The 20,264-nt window shown below is 43.3% G+C and overlaps 1 protein-coding gene across 2 annotated transcripts in view; it reads left to right on the forward strand.

Moving 5' to 3' along the window:
- The first annotated feature begins 10,336 nt into the window (after positions 1 to 10,336).
- Positions 10,337 to 20,264, forward strand: part of NSF (N-ethylmaleimide sensitive factor, vesicle fusing ATPase) — a 50,898-nt gene continuing 40,970 nt past the window's right edge. For both annotated transcript variants that reach the window (XM_062631813.1, XM_062631812.1), the window contains exons 1-3: positions 10,337 to 10,445; positions 16,558 to 16,657; positions 18,608 to 18,647. In XM_062631813.1, the coding sequence (XP_062487797.1) occupies positions 10,363 to 10,445; positions 16,558 to 16,657; positions 18,608 to 18,647 (223 nt within the window). In that variant the 5' untranslated portion in view covers positions 10,337 to 10,362. The remainder of the gene's footprint in view (positions 10,446 to 16,557; positions 16,658 to 18,607; positions 18,648 to 20,264) is intronic.

Genomic DNA, 20,264 nt, shown 5'->3' on the forward strand with positions numbered 1-20,264 from the left:
ATTTTAGGATGCCTGAGGGGTGCTGTGAGGCTGCGGTGGCCCTTCTCTCTGTGGGTTATGTGGCAGGATCCTCTAAGGATGTTGTGTAGAGGGTGGGGTGACCCCTTGGTGCTGTGGGGTTCCATGAGGGGCCTCCATGAGGCTGAGGTGCTCCCTGTTCCCATGGGGGGTTGTGGCAGGATTTTGAAGTCCCCTAAGGATGCTTTGAGGCCCTGGTGACCCCTCGGTGCTGTGTGATATGGGGCAGGCTTGTAGGGCCTCCTCTGCCTTGTGGGCACCAGCCAAACACCATGTTGTGATATGGGTCTGGATTGCCTTGTGCAATGGTTTTATTCCGTATTTATTTAAAAAATGAAAGAATCCTTTATTGATGATTGCTTACATAACATCAGCAAGTGGCCAGAAAGGCCTTAAAATGTGAAGGAACAGTTTTGTCTGTCAAATCACTCCATGTACTGCCCTGCATATCCCCTTTGTTTTCAGGTGTCTGTCTGCCAGTGCTGCAAGGTGCAGTTAAGGTTGCTCTCCTTGCAGTATGCTCAGGAACGCTTTACTGCTATCAGCTTGGGCAAGTCACACATTTGTTTAATGCCTGCTTCAGGCTGATACCCGCTGTCTTGGCCAAACAGTTCGGTGATTGAGGTCTTGAGGGAATAGGTTTTCTTATTGGTTTCCTTTCTGTTATAGTTTGCCTGGTGGACACAAGGACAGATGGTGCAGTGGTGTGGTGCAGAGCAGTGGGGAGAAATTTGGTGTCACAGATGAGCAGGTCTACTAGAGACTCGCCTCCAAAATGCTGATTAATTGAGAAAAAAAACCCATGTTTTGAGGTCTGGCTCTTGGGCAGAGCTTTTCTTCTGTCCTGTGTCAGATGTGTAGTCTGCTTTCTTCCTTGCACCTTTTCTCTTCATCTCACCCTTTGCAGTTAACCCAGGAGAAATCTGTGGGTTTTTAATAGCTTTGGTTTGGGATGCTGTCAATGTCAATTAACAGCTGAACTGCCTGTTCCCTCCAGCTTGCATGTGGGATAGCAACAGCTCTCACAAGGGTGAGCAGGCAGCAGCATCTGCTTTGCGTGTGACATTGAAGCTATTGTGATCCTTGTCTGTATAAACAAGGACTAGTAGGTAGGAGAGTGGAGGTGTGTGATATCTCTAGGTATAACAAGTGAATCTAATAGTGGGACATGGATGCTGTTCTGTTGTCAGCATTTTTAAAAGGTGCTTGAACCTGAGAATGGGGAGAGGAAGCTCCTGTGACTACTTCTGGCCTGAAACCATCTCCTGCAGTGTAATTTGGAGCTTAATCTCTTTTATTAGACTCATGTGACTGGATTTGTGTGTGTATGCTTTTACAGAGAAATGAATGGCTTTCCTGAGGTAGGAGAGAGGCAAAATCTTTAATCTTCTAGTAATATTTTAAATAATTTAGACACTTCACAATCCAGCTCTCACCAATTGCTTGCTGCTGTTTCAGGTGGATTCCTCTGCTCCCTTAATTTGCTCAGTGGCAAGGAAGAGACAGTGGGTAATAGTGATTGAAGCTTATAGGAAAAGTAGTTAATGGGGATTAGAAATAATGGTAGTTTCTGTAATAATTTATTCTGTGTCTCTCTCTGCATGGGAATCTTGAGGCATACAGAGCCCTAGGTCTTGCTCAGACATCAGCCAGCATCTGCTCCAGAAGCAGGAATGGGCTGAAGCTGCCTGCCTGTGTCCTGATCCCTTGGACCAAGACTGGCCCTCTGGAAGTTAACTGATGCTGTCTGTAGCTAATTGAGTTGAACATCATTAGGAATTAGTTCTCAAAGAGATGTAGAAAGGCCAGATGATTTCTGTGCCTTGTTCCAGCAGTGTCAAGCTCTTGATCCGGAACAAGCTGTGTCTCTGCTTGTATCATATTGGAGACCTACACAGGGAAATGGTGTAGTAAATAAAGCAGGTCTGTGTGGCTGCAGCTTTACTCTTGCAAGCTACAGGAGGTCTGACTTTCCTCAGAGGACCTCTTGTGTGCTGTTTGTTGGATGTTGATGATTCCCTATCAGAGAGACTGATGTGGTTTTCTTTAAGGAAAATTAGGGTTTTGTAATAGCTGCAACTTGTACAGCAGTTCACGGTGATTAGAAATAATGGCTGTTTTATATGGTACAATATAATTTAAACAAATGGTTTAAAACCTTAATTTTTCTTTATTTGCTCTTTGGGACTTGTGAAGTGGTACTGCCATTAGCCCAGTGATAGGAAATGCTTGCCGGTTTGCTTCTCAGGAAAGATTCCCATCTGTGTTGGGTTGGAAGTGATACTGGTTTCACTCAGGTACTTACGTTGTTTGCCTTGGGGAACTGTGCTGCATCTCCTCCAGAAGAGCCTGTGTCTTGAGCAGAAGATGTACTGTAACATCTGTTGAAATCAACTGTAAAAATTGAGAGTGTAGCAGTAGTGGGAAGGGTAGCGGAGGACAGACTGTACCCCTCGATGTTCCCATGGTGCTTAAGACATCGCTGGACTAACGTGTGCTCTCTTGTACTCCTTGCAGTCAATCCCAGGACAGTTTTAGGTTGGATGGTTTGGTACAAACTTGGAATAATAAGAATTGGATTTTATGGTTGTGGGTTAAGTCTGATTCTGCTGACATACGGAATCAGCCTTCATAGACACAGGCGTCATCAGGCAACCAAAGAAACGTGTGTGAATCAGCTTAGCTTCACAAGCATCACTTGTCTTTTTTTGGTGTTTCCTAATATGTAATATGAAGAAATGGGTGTTCAGCAGCGTTTTAGGGAAATGGGAGAAAACTAAATCCAAATCTCTGTTCCTGAGATCACTTCTGCAAATGTGTATGTGTCTTGTGAAATCATCACGAACAGACTTGTATCCTTGGTCACGGCAGCATTATTTGGAAGGATGGGTTTCAGAGTGTAGTCTCTACCTGATGCAGTCATTCACAAACCTGTCAGGATGCTGGCTCAAATTTGGGAAGTTCTGTGGCAAAGAGCAGATTTTTATTACTAAGTTTCCAGATTGGCTGTCTTCAGGAGGGTTTTTGACCTCCAGGAGAAGATCTGTGAGCATTAAAAATCAGACAAGGAGCACAGTCACTACAGTTAACAGAAATCTTTCAACACAGTATCACATTATGCTGCATTTGAGCCAACTGGTAATAACTGCTGCTTGTTAAACCAAGGCTGAATATATAGTTCTTGAGGCACTCTTGCCCCACTGCTGCCCTGGTCTGCTCTTTCCTGTGTAAGCATGTCAGATACTCAGTTCAGGAAGGTCTGATGTTTGCAGCATAAAAAGATTTAACACATTTCTCTGATCTCCTGGGATGCAATAAAGCAATGACCTTCTATCAAAAAATCTGGAGTAATTTATGCCCTAGAGTTGTGTCAAGTCACATGCTTTTCCTGTAGAAAATACAGAAATACTTGCAAGGTATTGTGTCTTAAACACAAACTGCTTATAACTGTGAAGTGTTTGATACGTTGGTCAGTGTCCTGGAGAGGTTGCAGCCCAGCAGTGGTGGGGTGAGCTGCAAATCTGCAGGGAAAGCAGCATCTCAGGCTTTCACAAGGCAAATTTCAGGTTTAAGGGGATATTTTTAACCTTGCTCTTGTTGCCATTGGGTAATTTTCTAAATAAATGGGAAGAAATTTGCATCTATTAGGTGTTCTCACAGTGAATGTGTCAAAATCCTGCGACTTCCATCCTAGGCTAACGCCTTGGATGTGTCTGTGTGATGTTTCGTTCCTTTTCAGCATTTTAAAAAGAGGTTTAGATGAAACACAACAAGTAGCAATTCCCTGTAATTAAATGGTGGATCATCTTGGCTCATGGCAGAAATGTGAGGCAACAGACGCTCCAAAACTGGATGTGTTCATTACAAACACACATATTCTGGGTCATTAATGCTTAATTGGAAGGTGGAGTTGATGTTCTTGCTAAACTGTCAGGAAACAGCTTCCTGGTTATATGGCACAGCAGCACAGGTACAGATATATCTTCTGAAATCACTTTACTTGATCCTATTATAAAGAACCTGTCTGGAGGATGATGTCTTTGGAGAGAACAACCTGTTTAGATTATAGATGCTATATGATATCAGTAGCTTATAGAAATTCTCCTTCAACACCCTTGTTTCTTCTGCTCTTTTGGATCAGGCAAAACCTTCTGTCTTGGAACTAAACTGTGGTTCTGCTAACATTGCAGAACACTGGCAATAATACAGCCAAATTCCCAAAGCTGTGAGTGTCGTCCTGACTGCACTGGGTAAAACAGTGTTGGAGTTGGGAAGCTGCTGTTGGAAGAGCTGAATTGATTTGGCTGTAAACTTGGGTTGCAGCCAAAGGGTAAGCAGCAGTCACCACCCTAAAAAGCAATACCCTGTAGTTGCTAAGATAATAAAATCCCAGACTGGTTTATGTTGGAAAGGACCTAAAAACTCATCCAGTTCCAACCCCTGCCACGGGCAGGGACACCCCCCACTAGAGCAGCTTGCTCCAAGCCCCTGTGTCCAATCTGGCCTTGAACACTGCCAGGGATGGGGCAGCCACAGCTTCCTTGGAATTTTCACGTGATTTTGGCTGCTGTGTCACTGGCAGCCGGTGTGGTTGTGATGCAGGTGTGTTCATGTGGGGCCCCCTCAGCTGCCTGAACGAGCACAGGGAGGTGATTCATCCCCATGGGAGCATCATGTGTGGGGGGCGTGGGAAGGAGGGTGGCATCTCATCCATGCTTCTTGTCTGGGCTCTGTGTTGAGGCTGTCTCGGCGTCGGCTTGCGTAAAAGCTTTTCCAAAAATCTGAATGTGATCTCTGAGATTTTAGCTTTCCCAATATGTTCCTCTTTCAGGAGAAGGAGAAAATTGGTATTTAGGAGCTTGCTATTGAGAGAGAATGCAGCTCCTTCCTGATGAGAATAAAAGATTCCAGCAGTAAGCTAGAGACCAAATGGAGCTGGTGAAAGGCTGATTCTGAGCAGCCACCCAGGGCTGTTTGTCCCAGGGCTCAGTGGGCGCAGCAGGGTACTCTGTGCGTCTGGAAAGGAGGCCTGTCTTCCCAAGCCTAACGTTATTGTAAGTGTTTGATTTCTTATAGCTGCAGAGCTCTGGAAGTTTTATTTAAGTATTTTTCTGAGATGTCCAGAAAAATCTTCAGCGAACTGGTAACAATTTTAGAAACACAGCATTTAGGCCATCTTGGGTTGCTGAGTCTGGTCCCTGGTATGGGCATCACGTTGTCAGTCCTTTCGTAACTATTACTGAATGCTGCCTCTAAAGGAGTTAGGATTTTGTCTTTACTGTAGGCTATTACAGGTTAGGAACCCATTCTTAGCTGCTAGTCAGTGGCTGTGTTAGCCTTCTTGTGGTTTCACATCCGTTTCTACTGTCCTTTAGTATAGACTTGTTTTTCCTCTCTGTTACTCAGTTCCATGGTGCATGTGTGCATGTAGAAAGTCATCGTAATCCTCCGGCTTTCCTATGCTAGGAGAGATTGATTTGTTGTGTCCTCTGAGGCTACTGCTAACCCAGCTCTGCTACAGCTCATCTTTCTGCATGCTAGTGCTGCTGTTTATCATCTGTGTGCAGTAGGCTCCTGATGTTTTCATGTTCATCAGGGATTCTGTTGCTGCTTGATCCACTGGATCTTTAGATACAGGCTGTATCGGGCAATGGTTCCATCAGGAGCATAGTCCTGGATAACGTGTGGTCTGCAGATCACCACCTCAGTTCCCTGTTTATCTTCAGGTCTCCTTTAATATCACAATTCTTCCTTTCAGTATTCCAACTTCATTTTATTTGCAGACTTCAGTGGTGAATGAGCGTTTGACTTGGAGCATCTGTGAGTCAGCCACACATCTGCTCGCTCCCTAGTAAACAGGGATTAAGCTTTCTTCCCAAGAAAACTGCACAAGCTCTTCATTGCCCAGCAACTGTTACAGCAAAGCTTGGATGCTTTTTGGAGTGGAAATCCCTATTTCTACACAGCTGGCATTGGGCTCTGCAGAGAAAACTTAAACGTCTAGTACCTGGCCTTGTCATGTTCCTAATGCTTGTCTGCCAACATCTGCATGGTAGAAATCATATATATGTACATGTGCATGTACTAAATGCATGTGTATGTCTATATCTTCTACACAAAAGAAAATCTTAAATATGTAACACTTTGACAATATTTGTCTTACACAGACTCTGTAGGAACAGTGCCCAGAACAAACCTACCTTAGCGTTAGAGCTGTTTTATAATCTCTCTGGTAGCATTAGTACATGAAATGAGTTCAGCTCTTTCAGATGAAGAGCATCTCTGCCTTAGCATTTAATGGTTTAGCTCTTCTGTTCAGTAACAACTGACAGGTAGCAGCGCAGTTCTGTTATCTGCCACCATCTTGCATCCTGTGGAATGAGTAATGGGAAACACATTTTTCTTTAGCTTCCTCCATCATCAGCCTTAACAAGTCACAAATATTAACCATATTTTTGTACTATGTGCTCACCCATGCAGCAATGTAGTATAGTGAGAATGAACAGAATGAATGTGAGTATTCATTCTTTTCCCCTGGCATCTTTTAAATCAGCACTGCCTTGCTGTTGCTTTGGATGCTTGTTTTGAAACTCAGAAGGAGAAAAAGTGTGGTTTATAAAAAGCTTGTATAAAAATATTCAAATAACTTGGCATTGCTTTGTGGACTGAGCTCCCCTGATGTGCCAGAACTGGATTTCCTGTTCTTGTAGAGGAAGACTGGACTCGGAGACTGGAAGTCTCTGAAAGGTCAGACGTTATGGAGATTGTTTCTGTTATGAAGCTGTTTGTTTTTTGAAGCTGTTTACTTTTTTTGAGCAACTTCTACTGCATAAAGGTAAACTACATCAGTGGTAATGTGTTTAAACTAAACCAAGGGAAGTTCAGGATAGATCTAAGGGAAGAAGCTCTTCCCTGTGAGGGTGCTGAGGTGCTGGCACAGGGTGCCCAGAGAAGCTGTGGCTGCCCCATCCCTGGCAGTGTTTAAGGCCAGGTTGGACACAGGGGCTTGGAGCAAGCTGCTCGAGTGGAAGGTGTCCCTGTCTGTGGCAGGGGTTGGAACTGGGTGATCTTAAGATCCCTTCCAGTCCAAGCCATTCCATGGTTCTATGATCACTGAACCTCCTGGTGCTGGATTTGCTCCTGCTCAGTAGCAGAGGATTAGAGGCAACATTACTGTTTTGTCATAAATCCAAAGTGAGGTCCTTCACATTTGTCTTTCTGCATGAGATTTATCAGTTCATCATGTGGTCTCATTTTGTTCTTGATTAAACAGCAGGAATATTGGAGAAGAGCTCTGCTTAGACATGGATTTAATAGAGGATGCCACAGGACCAGTGATGGATGCCTCTGGCTGAGGATGCTTTAGAACAAAGGCACTGTCTCTGATGTGAGGTCACCTCCAGGAGCTGTGCTGTCCTTGGAGTCTTCTTACATAAACCAGGACAATAACTGGAGGGAGGGAAGACTTCTTTTGCTACTTTAAGCCCAATGTTGTGGATCTGGGTATAACTGCAACCTGTGAAGATGTATGTGGGTCACCTTCAAGCTAGTACTGACAGCAGTGTAACTGCAGCAGATGGCATTTGCTCTCAGCTGCAAGATCTGCTTTGTTACAGCAGAGCTTTTTGTTGCCTTGCTTAGTTGCTAGCAGTAACCTACTAGTTAGCTTAAAATTAGCTTGTGTAAATATACTTGGAGGTTCCTTAGAAATACTCCTAAGGATTTGCTTCCTCTGTTCGCTGAGGTGTGGTGTGCGATGGCATGCAGTAAGAGTGCTGGGTGGCAGGGAGGTGACCGGGTGCAGGGAAGCTGGAACCTAAAATGCAAGAGCTTAAATTATTCCTTTGACAGTACTACCAGTGGCACTCGACAGTCCTCTAGGCTCCGGTGGCTTGTGATACAGCTCTAGACTGCTGCATTTATACCAGAAAACCTTACTCCAGAGCAGCCAGTGCCTGTGTCTTTACTGCTACAGCTCAGTTGTTCCACAGACAAGAATCCCTGTGAGCAGGGGATATGACCTTTGGGGTGAGGAGAGGTAAGAGGAAGCGCCTGCAATTCACCAAAACGGTGTGTTCCTCCTTCCTGTCTGCTGCTTTAGTTTAAGGTTCATCTCTTGCATCCAGATTTCCTCAAACGGATGCTCATGAAAGCCTGTGTCCATTGAGTCCTTTGCTTGCATGAGCTGTTTAAAACACTTCTGTATATTGTTAATGTATCAAAGTTCTGCAGAATGTTGGCACCTGAGGAGGGCCTGTACTGGAGAGCTGGGAGCTCAGCACAGGTTATAGATGTGCTCTAAGCAGTTGCTCATTGCCAAGGGAGAAATGGACTTCTGCCAAGCACCCCAGGAGGAGAATGAGCCAGGCCATGGGATGGTTAGTGCAGTCTGTGCTGATACTGTTATTTCACTTCTCTGATACCCAAGGCTGTTTTATGACACTTCTGTCATCTTGTGGAGCTTGCAAACAAAGCTCTTGGTGCTTTATTTGAAATGCATTCCTTTATATTTATGCATTTCCATAAAGCAAATCTTGCACATTCCCAAATGGGGAAAGGAGTAACAAAGGAGAATGGCAATTTTAACGGGCACTTGCTGTTTACATGCAGGAAGCACTCGGTCTGGAAGGATTAAAAATGCAGTTGAGGACTGGTGCTGTAAAAAGGTTTAATCCAGGAGCTCTGTGTTCAGTTTTCTCCAGAAATATCCTACCTAATGCGCTTTATCAGGGCATGCCCTGCCCAAAATGATCCCCTTGCAAATGGAAGGAGAAATGATAAAATAGTGAATGCTTTGTTTTGTGTGAAGTGGCCAAAGACAGGGAGTCTGAAGGGGTAGGTTTCAGAAGCCCACTGATGGACATATATTTTTTTTATTACAAGAATATTTGAGTCTCTTATTACACTTCAGTTTCAGGTAGATAAATCTGTTTCAAGGCTGAAAATGGAATCCTTTCCTGTTGTCACATATGTCAAGGCCATTATTCCATAAAAACAATGAATTAGTCCTTTTCTAAAGAGCAAGTACTCTAGAAGAGTTCCATCCCCATGTAAAATGTTGGTTTTGGGCTGGAGGGCAGCCTGGATTCAGGCCACATGGAGATGAATTTGCTGTCCTGGCCCAGAGAAAGGTTGAGCAGGATGTTAACTCCTGGGAAATGATTTAGATGTGTGTGTTAGGATCAGTGTGTTTCTTTCTCTTGTTGCTAGGATTTAAAGGTGTCATAAGAGAAAATCCCTTCTGAGTTGCTTTTAGCAATAGGTTAACACTGACAAATAGTTTCTGTTGCATTGTCTGCAGATTTGTGTCTGAGAAAGAAAGTAGTTGTGTTTTGATTCTAAAAATTACATCTGGGGCTCAAGTGCAGCTTGTCTCCAAATTCAGCCTTTCAGTCTGTAGCTAACAATGGAAGCGTCTTTCCTTTTCCATCCTTTTCTCTACTTCTAGAGGCATTTTGAGCCCCAAATTCTTGTTTTGTGGAATACTTCTGTAGAAGCAAATGGGGTTCGGGGTGTAGGATGGGCTGAGGTTCCTTTGCCATGTTCTTTCTGTAATGCTACGTGCTGCCTCAGCGTGGGGATGCCGTAGCTTGGGCTAAGAGTGGTAGTGGTTAGTTATTTTAGTGGCTGATTCCTGAGTACTAGTGAAGGGGAAAAAAATGAGCAGATACTCTTGCAATTGGATTGCTGTTTGGGCTTCTGGGGGGAAAAAAAGAGTGGTGGAGAACACCCCATAAAGTTTGTAGTAGTTATTTGAATAGTAATGGACTGGAACTGACTATTGAACTGAATTTTCTCCTGTTTGTTACTGATCTGTGATGTTTTCCTATAGAGTAGGAAATACTATTTTCATCATGATACTTCTTTTGAGAAGGTTTCTAGAGATGCTGTGGGGCTGGATAGCAGCTTGGGGAGAATTACATCTTCCTGTTGGACTCTCAGTGCTGCCATTGTACTGTGCTGTTTGGAGTATGAATATCCAGAGCGGATGTGCTCAAGTTTCACTTTTCTGAGTAAAGTCAGGGAAGAAGAAAGGCAACATCTTTATTCCACGCTCTTTTTCCTAGGTAATTTGAAAGTATTTTCCATAGATATGCTAGGAAATACAAGGTACAGCATCCTCACAAAATGCAGAGCTTTTTAGGTACAAATACCCATAACACATAGAAACATTTGGAGAAACCTTGAAGAGGAGCTTGTCACTGCCACTGGACTGTGCTCTCAGGATATGTCAGCGCTCATGAGACCTGTTTTGTTGATTTACAGAAGCTTTGAGGCTTGGCTTATTAAAGGAAACCAGAATTGTATTTGACAGCTTTTTCTTCTCTTTCTTTCTCGTAGTCTATGCAAGCAGCAAGGTGTCCCACTGATGAACTGTCATTAACCAACTGTGTGGTGGTGAATGAGAAGGACTTCCAGTCTGGGCAGTAAGTGTGCACTGTTGCTCTTTCAGCTTTGAACCAAAAAGGAATTGTTTTCAGACTTTGGGTGGGGGTGGAATGAAATATCAGCTTTGGGAAGGTGAATACAGGAGGTTAATTAACAAAACCTCTGTGTGTTTAGAGACCAAAGCTCTCTATATGCCTCTTTCTCAGAACTGAAGATAGCGAAGTGGTAAATTTTCCTCTGAAGCTTTTCTTCCTTGGGATCTGGATCTGCTCAACTAATTATAATCAGTATTTTAATGAAGGGCTTCAGGTCTTGATGTGTTTTTTTGGTTTGGTTTTAGTTTTGCTGCTGTTCCTGTTACATAGCTAGAATATTTGAAGTATTTCATGTAGACTTTTATCATTTAATTGTGTTACTAGGGGCATCCTCTCACTTTCACATCATGTTGGAGTGCTGAACAGTCAGTAGAAACTCTTGTTTTTTAGGGTTTTCATGCACAAGAACAAAAGGGGAAGGCAGCCAGAGTGTGGGCACAACAGTTTGGATTCTTTAATTACAGTTTTGGGGTGACTGATAGACGCTGACTCTGGGTTTTACTTCTGTGAGAGAAGTAGAAAACACCTCATTTTTTCAGCTCAGCCCACACAGAAGTGCTTTGTATTAAAAGAAGCCAATTCAAATTAGTTTCCTTGCTTCCCTGCAGCTGTACAGTGCCTCTCTTAAAGGTTTCAATATGTGGATTGTAGACAGAATGAACTAATTGCAGGAGGGTTTACAAAGTGCAGAAAACAAGTTCAAAAAGGTACTGAATGATACACTTAGGCCCTTAGCATAAAATACCCGGCCCATGTGAATTCTGCTGAGGTTGGAGACTAGTGGTTCTGAACTGCGGGGATGGGGGGAGAGATGTGCTTAAAGACTTGCCTCTTTTTGTGCTACCAGTCTGCTGTGCTGCTACCCTGGAGAGCTGTCCCAGCCTTTTAGTGATTAACTGTGGATTCACAAGCCCAACTTGAGTATAAAAGGCCAAACAGAAACAAAACCACCTCCCCTAAAAGATCTAAATGAGCACAACTTGTAGAGTCAGTAGCAGGCAAAAGGATGTGCTTGGACAGGTAATGGCCTGGTCTCTTTAAGTGATGGCACTAGGTGGAGTTTTTTTTCCAAAGTAATTGGCTTACAAGAATACCTGCACTGAACATTGTACCTCATGCATTATACAAATGTTAATTTCCTCAACTCTGAACATCCTGGAGCTGCCAGAGCTGCAGCACCCTCCTGCATTCCTTTTGCTTGAAGAGCCCTCATTCATGTTCGTGGAAGCAAGCAGGAAGTAACATCCCAAGGCTTGCCTGGTGAGCAGGCTGGCCATGGTTCAGTCTGTGCTGATTCTCCCTAAAAGAGCTGCCTGTTTCTAGAAATTGGGGCTCATAAAGAAAGCAGCATATGTTTGGTTGTGAGCAGATGCTATAAATTGCTTTGTAAAGCGTAAGCCTGGAGTACAGAGAAACATCACGATATTCAGCTACTACTGAGGAATGTAGTCATTCTGCTGCATTGCAGATACACTGAGCAGGACCATCCCTAGGATCTGCTGCAGTAAGGTGCACACAGTCAGCAGATTTGGTTTGTAGCATCCTAACCATGACTGGCTGCACAGAATGTTTTTTGGTAATGCTTCCATTTGGGGCTCACAGTGTAGACCTGGGAGTTTGACCTTGGATCATCGAGGTGGTTTATCCCCATGATGCCATTGTAGATCTTTTCAGGCTTCATTTTCTGCATCCTCAAAGTTGGCCAAGTGTGAGTCATCACTTTGTGACGTGTGAGTTCATGGCATACAATGCATCAGAGTAGTGCTGTGGTGTTTGATAACTTGCACCATCTGAAGTTCCTGTGACATATTTCTTGAGGACTCCTGGTGTATTTTGGAGAGGGAAGCAAGTGCTGAGAACACCCAGGCAGTGAAGGAAGGCAAGGGCACGTTATCTCAATGACAGTATTTTTAATGTTGAGAACTGATTAATTATTCTTACCTGTTATGCCTGCCTTTTACATGGGAAGACCACCCCTCTTATTTCATGCCAGTTTAGTTACCTGAAGAGCCCTGAGGAGCCTAGCTGAATAATTTACATGGGTTTCCAAACATCCATGAGAGAAATATCTGCCCGTATTGTTCAACTGCTTCCTGGCATCTTTGCATAGATATGGAGGTTGTCCTCTCCCTTACAGAAGCTATGCTCTGTCTTTACTAATACAAAACCTAATGGATGCACAGGGTCGTTTTATTGTTGGTTTGCTCAGCAAACTTACCACCAGTTTCCTGGGTCTGGTTTGAAGTGCTTCTTAAGAACTGACATCACAGCCATGGTTTGGTTCTAATAATTTCAGGCAAGGCTTTACACGTGAATTGGAGCAGCAGTTTCATCTCTTCAAGCTATTGGGAGCTATCTGGCCCTGGTGACTCACTGTTCCTTTTGTTCGTTTTGAAGCAGAGGCAGTTCCTGAGGTTGAAATGTCCCTGCTCCCCAGGCTCTCCACGCTCTTTCCTGGTGAACATCAGCGTAGGAAAATGCATTCACTTTTTCCTGCTATTGCCTTATTTTCAACATTCTTAATACTTAGGTTGCTTACAGCCTGTTGGAAAATGCTTCTGCTGCTTGGAGAAGAACCGTGGTTGTTCTTGTGCCTTTTGCAGAGTTTTCTCTAAAGAACCTGTCAGGATTTGATGAGATTTTCTCACTTGGCTGGAGGTTTTTTTTTTCAGAAAGCTGATATATTTTCGTTTTATTTCTTTTCCTTTTTTTCTTTCCTGGCTTCTCTTTGCCTGCTGTCAGGCTCTGCTGTCTTTCTGGTTCGCTGGAAATGGTTTCAGTGAATAGTATGCTCCAATATAGTTAGATCAGTTTATATCAAATCTTTGTGGCTACCCCAGCCCAGCAGTATTTTCACCAAGTATCCTCATTTTCTTGCATTTTTCTTTTTTGAAGTAAAACCCAGCGATGGTGGAGTTTGTTTCTTCCTGCAGAGATGCTGAATCTATGCACGTTAAACTCACTGTTGTGTTTTGAGCCAAACTCAGTGCGCTGCTCAGGATCCATCCCAGTCTTAAGAAGCTTTAATCCTGGGTCATTTGAACTATCTGATGAGCTGCTTCTAATAGGATGTTATTTGTCATCAGGTGTTATTTCTTGATGAGGTGTTCGAGTAGCATAGCTGGAACTTGTATTTTGCCTACAGGCATGCTTACCAATACTCTGCACCTTGCTTTCCAGGTGCCTACGTATTGATCAGGCTTATACATTCTGTGCTGAAAATCTGATTCCAGTCCTGGCTTCCTGGACAGCTTCTCTATTTTATCTACTACTCAATTGAAAATGAAACAGTCCTTGGAGCAGCAAGGATCATCTTTTGTGCCTTGGTGGCAACACTCTTCTTAATGCAGCCAGAGATGATGTTGGCCATCTTTTCTGCAAGGGTGTGTTGCTGGCTTATGTTCAGCTTGTCCACCAGGATCCCAAGTCTTTGTCTGCAAAGCCACTTCCCAGCCATTTGCCCTACAGCCTGTACTGGTGCCCAGGATTACTGCTCCCCCGATGGAGGACTTTGCGTTTTCCAGTGTTCAACTTGAATGGGATTTGTGTGAGCCCATGTCTCCACCCTGTTAAAGTCCCTCTTCATGGAAGCACAATCGGCAGGTGTGTCATCTGCACTCTGTCCCACCATCCTGGTCATTAGTGGGGAGTTTAAGTAGTTGTGGCTCCTATGGGTGCCTGTAGCTGAGCTTGGTGCCCTCTGAGCGTAGTGGTTCAGGTGGTTTTGAAACCACCACGCTGCCCTCTTAGCCAGTTGTATTTCATCAGTTTATCTGTGAGGATTGTAAAAAGCATTGCAAACATTGAGGTAAACAATACCCACAGCTCTCCCTTCATCCTTAAAGCTCACCATTTCCTCCTAGAAAGCTATCATACTGGTCAGGCCTGGTTTTCCTTCATAAATCTGTGCTGACTACTCCCAGTCACTTTCTTGTTCTTTAATACGTTTGGCTTACAGGAGTAGTTCCACTACTTTCCTAGGCTTGCATCCTCCTTGAAGATAGGAGGGACGCTTGCTTTCTCCCAATCCCCAGTACTTCCCTGATCACCACAAAGCACCAGTAAAGGTCTTGCTCTGCCTCTGTAAGATTTCCAGGGAACCATACTGCTTGTAACAGGTTTCTGGATTTATGCCTAGGACAGGAGGAGATGGAGAAGGAAGGGTGTCCATCCCTGCAGCTCTAACAGGTGATTTAGGGCCACAATGAGTGAAGAATCACTGGTCCACCTGCCAGAGGATGTATGCATTGCTCTGATGTGTTTAAAATGCTTTCTTATCCTGCTGTGCCATTAAGAGCTAGCAGTTCCTGGCAAGGCTTGCAAGCTTCCCTGCCTGTTTGGGCTAAAGCTGGTGTTGTCTAGTGGTTTTAGCTATCCAGGCCACGCATTTCCTCTAGTCTCAAAGAGCCTTATGTTCCTTCCCACCATGTGGCTGAAGCTGTTATGCACACACGATGTAGCCAGTGATCTGCTTTTGGATGGTGCTGGGTTTGCTGTGCATATGCAAATAGGAATGTATGGAGCATATGTGTATGTAATGTATTCACTGCCAACGAGGGGGGATGGCCAGGAGCGTGGGCCTTGCCTGTTGGCATAGTTCATCTGGCCTTTAGTTTCTGACTATGGATAAGAGAGGAACACCACATGAGTTGGTGGCTTCACATATCCTGTGGGTAGACAAAAGTGCAGGCAGATGTGAAGATGAGGTGAAACCTGATTCAACCATCAACCTTGCCACCAGTGCCCACAAATCCCATCTTCCTTTTGGTTTGCTTTCTTATGCCAAAAAGAAGTCTGCCTATCAGATGATAACACCTATCAGGCATAGTCTGAGGATAACTATAAGCAGCTTTTGAGTATCTTTGTTCCTGACAGCTTAGATTCTGAGAGTGAGAGACAGACACATGCAATGGCTGCTGCTCTGTCTGCTCCTGACTGTTTGTATTGTTCTGTTTTTATAACAGCATTCCTGGTCTTCAAATGCTGTCTCAGTCTGAGGTTTGTTGGTCGCTATCAAACAGGAGGAACAGCCTCAGCAGCCATGTGATTTTACTTTTTGTACAGAAATTCCTTCCATTTTTTCTGCAGTCAAACTTCAAACAATATATGAAGATCCTTGAATAGGCTTTGCATCTGTTTACTGTTGAAATCACAGCTGACGAGTACTGCTTGTATTGGGGTAAAATGTTCATAGAATCCTAGAATGATTTGGATTGAAGGGACCTTACAGCTCATCCAGCTCCAACCCCTGCCACGGGCAGGGACCCCTTCCACTAGATCAGCTTGCTCCAAGCCCTGTCCAGCCTGGCCTTGAACACTGCCAGGGATGGGGCACCCACAAACCCATTTTGCTTGTAGGTAGTCCAGAAAGCAACACTAATACAAGTGTTTGTGATACTGTTTTGCTGCTGTTATTTCTGGAGGAGTTTGGCCTGTGAGAGTGTATTTCTCACCTTTCCAAGGCAGTTTATCCCCAGATCACTGCTTTGCCAAGGCACGATGAAATCCCTGGCTGCCTCCTTCCCCTGTGCGTGGAGATCTGTCAGTTTAACACATAGGTGTTTAATTCCAGACTACTGAGTGACCTGATAGTGATACTTTGGTGTTAGATACATGAGATGTGAAACCAGTGTTGATTTTTAGATACATCAGCCTTGGTCTTTGTGGTTATAGCTTGATTCTCTTACATTTGTATGGGACAGTTCCTGAAGTAAAGGGCTACTTGGGGGGGGGGGGGGGAATATAAATAGTAGTTATTAGTACCATGTCTTGCAGTTGGGCTTAGAGATCATGTTATATCACTAAGGGTGATGGACTCCTGTGAAAGACTGCTGTGTAGACCTGCATCATGGTATAGGCCTGAAGCTTTTGTTTTCTCCTTTATAGGACCAGAAATAAGCTGGCTGGTTTCTTTTGAGTTCTCAAAAGAGCTCAATGAATGCAAAGTCTTCCTGGCTGTATAGAACAATAGAATAGTTTTGGTTGGAAAGGACCATATGGTGTATATATAATATACTTCCAATATAGTGAAGTAAAATACTGTTCTCTCTTCTAGACATGTTGTTGTGAAGACTTCTCCCAACCACAAATACATTTTCACACTGAGAACCCACCCCTCGGTTGTTCCTGGCAGCATCGCATTCAGCTTGCCCCAGGTACTATATAGTTTGATTTACCACTTTGCTACAGAACGGATCTCTTTTGAGATTAGGATTGAAGATAACTTGTAATTGGAGGGAGATGTCTGCCTAAATGTGTGCTGCAAATTTGATATCTGACAGCAGGAGTTCAAGAAGACTTTTACTGTAACTGATGAAAACTCGCTTGTATTACATTGATCTACTTTTAGTGCATGGTGGGCTAAAGATACTGGAAAAGGTGTAATTTAACCTTTTAAAAACCCACCAGAAACAAGCTATTTCCAAAAGAAAAGCCTAAACAATAGCTGCTATTCCTTGTGATTTTTTTTATTGTTCTGGTTTCCCCTGACTTTAAGGGATTTCTTTTGTGGTATTGCTCTTTTAAGGATCTGCTGGAAGTTTTTTGGCTATATTCAGTCATTGTTAGTATTTTCAGATGAAAAGTGCAGTGAAATGTGTAAAATAGATTTAACTTGCCTCCTTTCTTAATTAAGTTATCACATGTTAAATGATGGTTAGAGTAAATAATCAATACTATCCACTTCCAAATAGAAAATGAATCTTGTAGCTTGTAACTGGCTCACACAGTGAGTCACATAACACAAAAGTACAGCAATGATGGTCACTGATTTAGTGCTTTCTTAGCAGTCACTGCTAGTAACTGGTTTAGAAGCTGAGTCCATGCTGCAAACACAAGATTTCTTTTCCTCAACATATGTCTTGGCATATGCCCCAAAAGGACTTTCTGTTTTTTGACGTGTTGTTCAAACTCAGATTTGTCCGGATGAGTGGGTGAAGAGGATGTTGTGTTGACCATATGTCTAGCTATGATTTGTGATGCCCAAACTGAAAAGCAGATATCAGTAGAAGATGTTTGTATCACAGGGTTAAAGTAGATGCACTCATGGTCTAGGATTGACTTTTGTAGATTCCAGTCACTGTTGTAGAACCAGGAGAGCTCCTCTGCTAAGGAGTGAGGTAGGTTGGTTACCTCTAAAAAGTGACTATGGTTGTGTTACAGCTACTGGTAGATGAATGTTTTAGTTGGGTACTCCTAATGCTGGGTTTAATTTCCAGTATTTCCTAAAGCCTTGGAACCAGTGTTACACAAAATGTGTGCTTACCTTATGTATTCATGGATGGTCGTGTAGTAGACACAGGCTCTGTGATCTCCAAAAGTCTGTTTGCTGTGCATTCATTATGCACGTAAAGTTCTTAACCACCTTTACTCTATAATAATGTTAATTCCTAGGGTTAAAAACCAAAAGCTGTGAAAAACTTTGTATACTGCAGAGCCCCAGAGATGAAGAGCTGTGCATTTTGCAATTAGCAAGCTGGAACTGTTGGCACAGTAAAGCTTGTAGGCTGTTGTACTACATAATTATCGAACCATTTCCCACCTGACATGCAGTTCTGTACTGCACATATCTTTTACAAGGAATCTGAAGAGACCTAGAGGATTTGAACAGTTCCATTCTTACTAGTTCTCCAAACAAGTGTTTTAGGTAGTATCGTTCCTTAAAGCACATTACAGCCATTTCCTGCAACTAATGTATACAGGTAAGCTTTTAAAATGATCATGGAGCCTGTAACACCTTTCTTGCCTCTTGCACTACTGATTGTGTGAGCAGCACCTGAGCCTTGGTAGGAAATGAGCAGAATGACAAAAGCCCTATCCAGGATGTTATCTTCTGCCTTTGAGACAAGGGGTGACCAATAATATGAAGGAGGTTGAACTGAATAAATTCCTAAGGTCAGAAAATAGAATTATTAATAGAAATGATTCCATGTTTTTGACTTTTCTCTTAAATTGGAGGTTGTTTTTAAGATCCCATTCTGCCCTTTTTTGCTGCTTCTTAAGGCTCTCATGGAGGAGCTGCTTTTCTGAGTAAGGATGCTGTCTCTGAGGGGGTGTTTGTTCTACCCGATGTCAGGATTTGTGAAGTTGTTGTCTTGTTTTGACAGAGAAAATGGGCTGGACTCGCCATCGGGCAAGAGATAGATGGTAAGTCAGTCAGCAGCATGATGGTGACCTACCTTTATAAAAGCTGAATTCTCTGTTTCCATACTGAAGCGAAACTGAATTGGAAACATCTCAGATCTTCAGCCTTTCTTCAGGTAATATGAGGCCTTTGTTAGTGAAAGGGAGTCGCTTTTGTGTTTGCAGGCTTTCTGCCTCTCCATGTTTTCCAGACCTGGAGGGCTGTTTTGACTGATTTTGTCAGACATTTGCCAGTAGGGGAATCTCACTCCTTGGCTATTTTCCCAGCTCCTTTGGGTTCAGTAAGCCCATGAGCATGGATCTTGAACTTAGTCTGATGTCTTTGTCTAGAGTGGATCTCTTTGCCCTTCTACACAATCTTGCCTCACACATCTTGCTTAGAAGCCAATTCTTTTTGCTAGCTGATTTGGTTTGTTTTTTTTATACTGAGGAATAACATATAATGAAGGGGGGAGATCCATAAATGTATTTGTTTTTCACCCTTGTTTGTTTACTGGTCAGTAATGTGCCAGCTGCCTTACAGATAAGTGCTGTCTAGTACTGAAGTTATTTGAGGAAGGAAACACTAGTATTCAGCACCATTAGCTGAATACTAAGAGCATTTTAGTGATTGTACTTGTACCAGATCTTGCTATAAACTTACCAACTGTGTGGGAACATGTATTCAGAAAAATAATGCAGTAATGTTATGCAGTGACTAAATGTCATATGACTCCCTGCTGAGTGTAAAGGATTTGTAAAGTTATTCTACAGGTAGGGAGGAGTATTCATAAAAGTAGTGATTTACCAGGGCTCTTTCTTTGTCTCGTTCCCTTAATAATGGGAAAACTATGTTTTAAATGTCAGTTTTAAGTGGAGTCCAGTGCTTAGTGGTACAGTGAAGCTGAGTCCCCTTGAGCCTCTAATAACATGGTAAAGGTTTTCCAGGTGAGTGGATATTGTTAGTTTGCCTTTGTGGAAAGGTTGAGTGCCTGGAGTGGATGTTGTTGTCTTGCCCTGGGGGTGGTTCAGCTTCATCAGGTCCCGTGTTGCAGTTAGAGATGTGCATCTGGAGAAGGGTGCTGACTGCTTCAGCTGCATTCTCCATGCTGGGAGGTCACTGGTACCTCCTCAGCATGCCCTTCTGTTTCTAGGATGTTACAGGTTTTTGGGGCTGGTGCTGTCTATTGCTTTCTGTTCTGCATCCCCAGTGGTGCATCACTGCTCTCCTCTGTACCAGACACCCTCAGCATTCAGTGCTTGATGTCAGGACTACTCGTATTCAGTTGGCACTTCAGTTCTGTTGATGTGGCCAGATTCAAGCAAGAGACAGGCTCTCCCTGTTCTCTTACTTTGAATGAAACATGTATCATAGCATGGTGGATGCTTGTTTTGACATCACATCTTCCCAGGCATCTGCAGGTTTGTTCTGGAACCATTTTACTGCCAAGAGGCTTGATAGGGAATATTAATTTCCCTTATTCACTTCATACTGCTTACACTTAGCTGCGACTTCTGCATCAGATCAGACTTTAGACTCAAAGCAAATCTCCTATAATGTGCCTTAACCTTCTGGAGAAGCATCCCTGTCTGTCCTTAGCTGCAGCAACAGCCCTAAGTGGCCTCTTGTTTTGACTGATG

The sequence above is a fragment of the Pezoporus occidentalis genome, unplaced genomic scaffold (assembly GCF_034315485.1).
Source record: "Pezoporus occidentalis ecotype Australia unplaced genomic scaffold, CSIRO_AGI_Poc_V1 ctg375, whole genome shotgun sequence".
Taxonomy (NCBI): domain Eukaryota; kingdom Metazoa; phylum Chordata; class Aves; order Psittaciformes; family Psittacidae; genus Pezoporus; species Pezoporus occidentalis.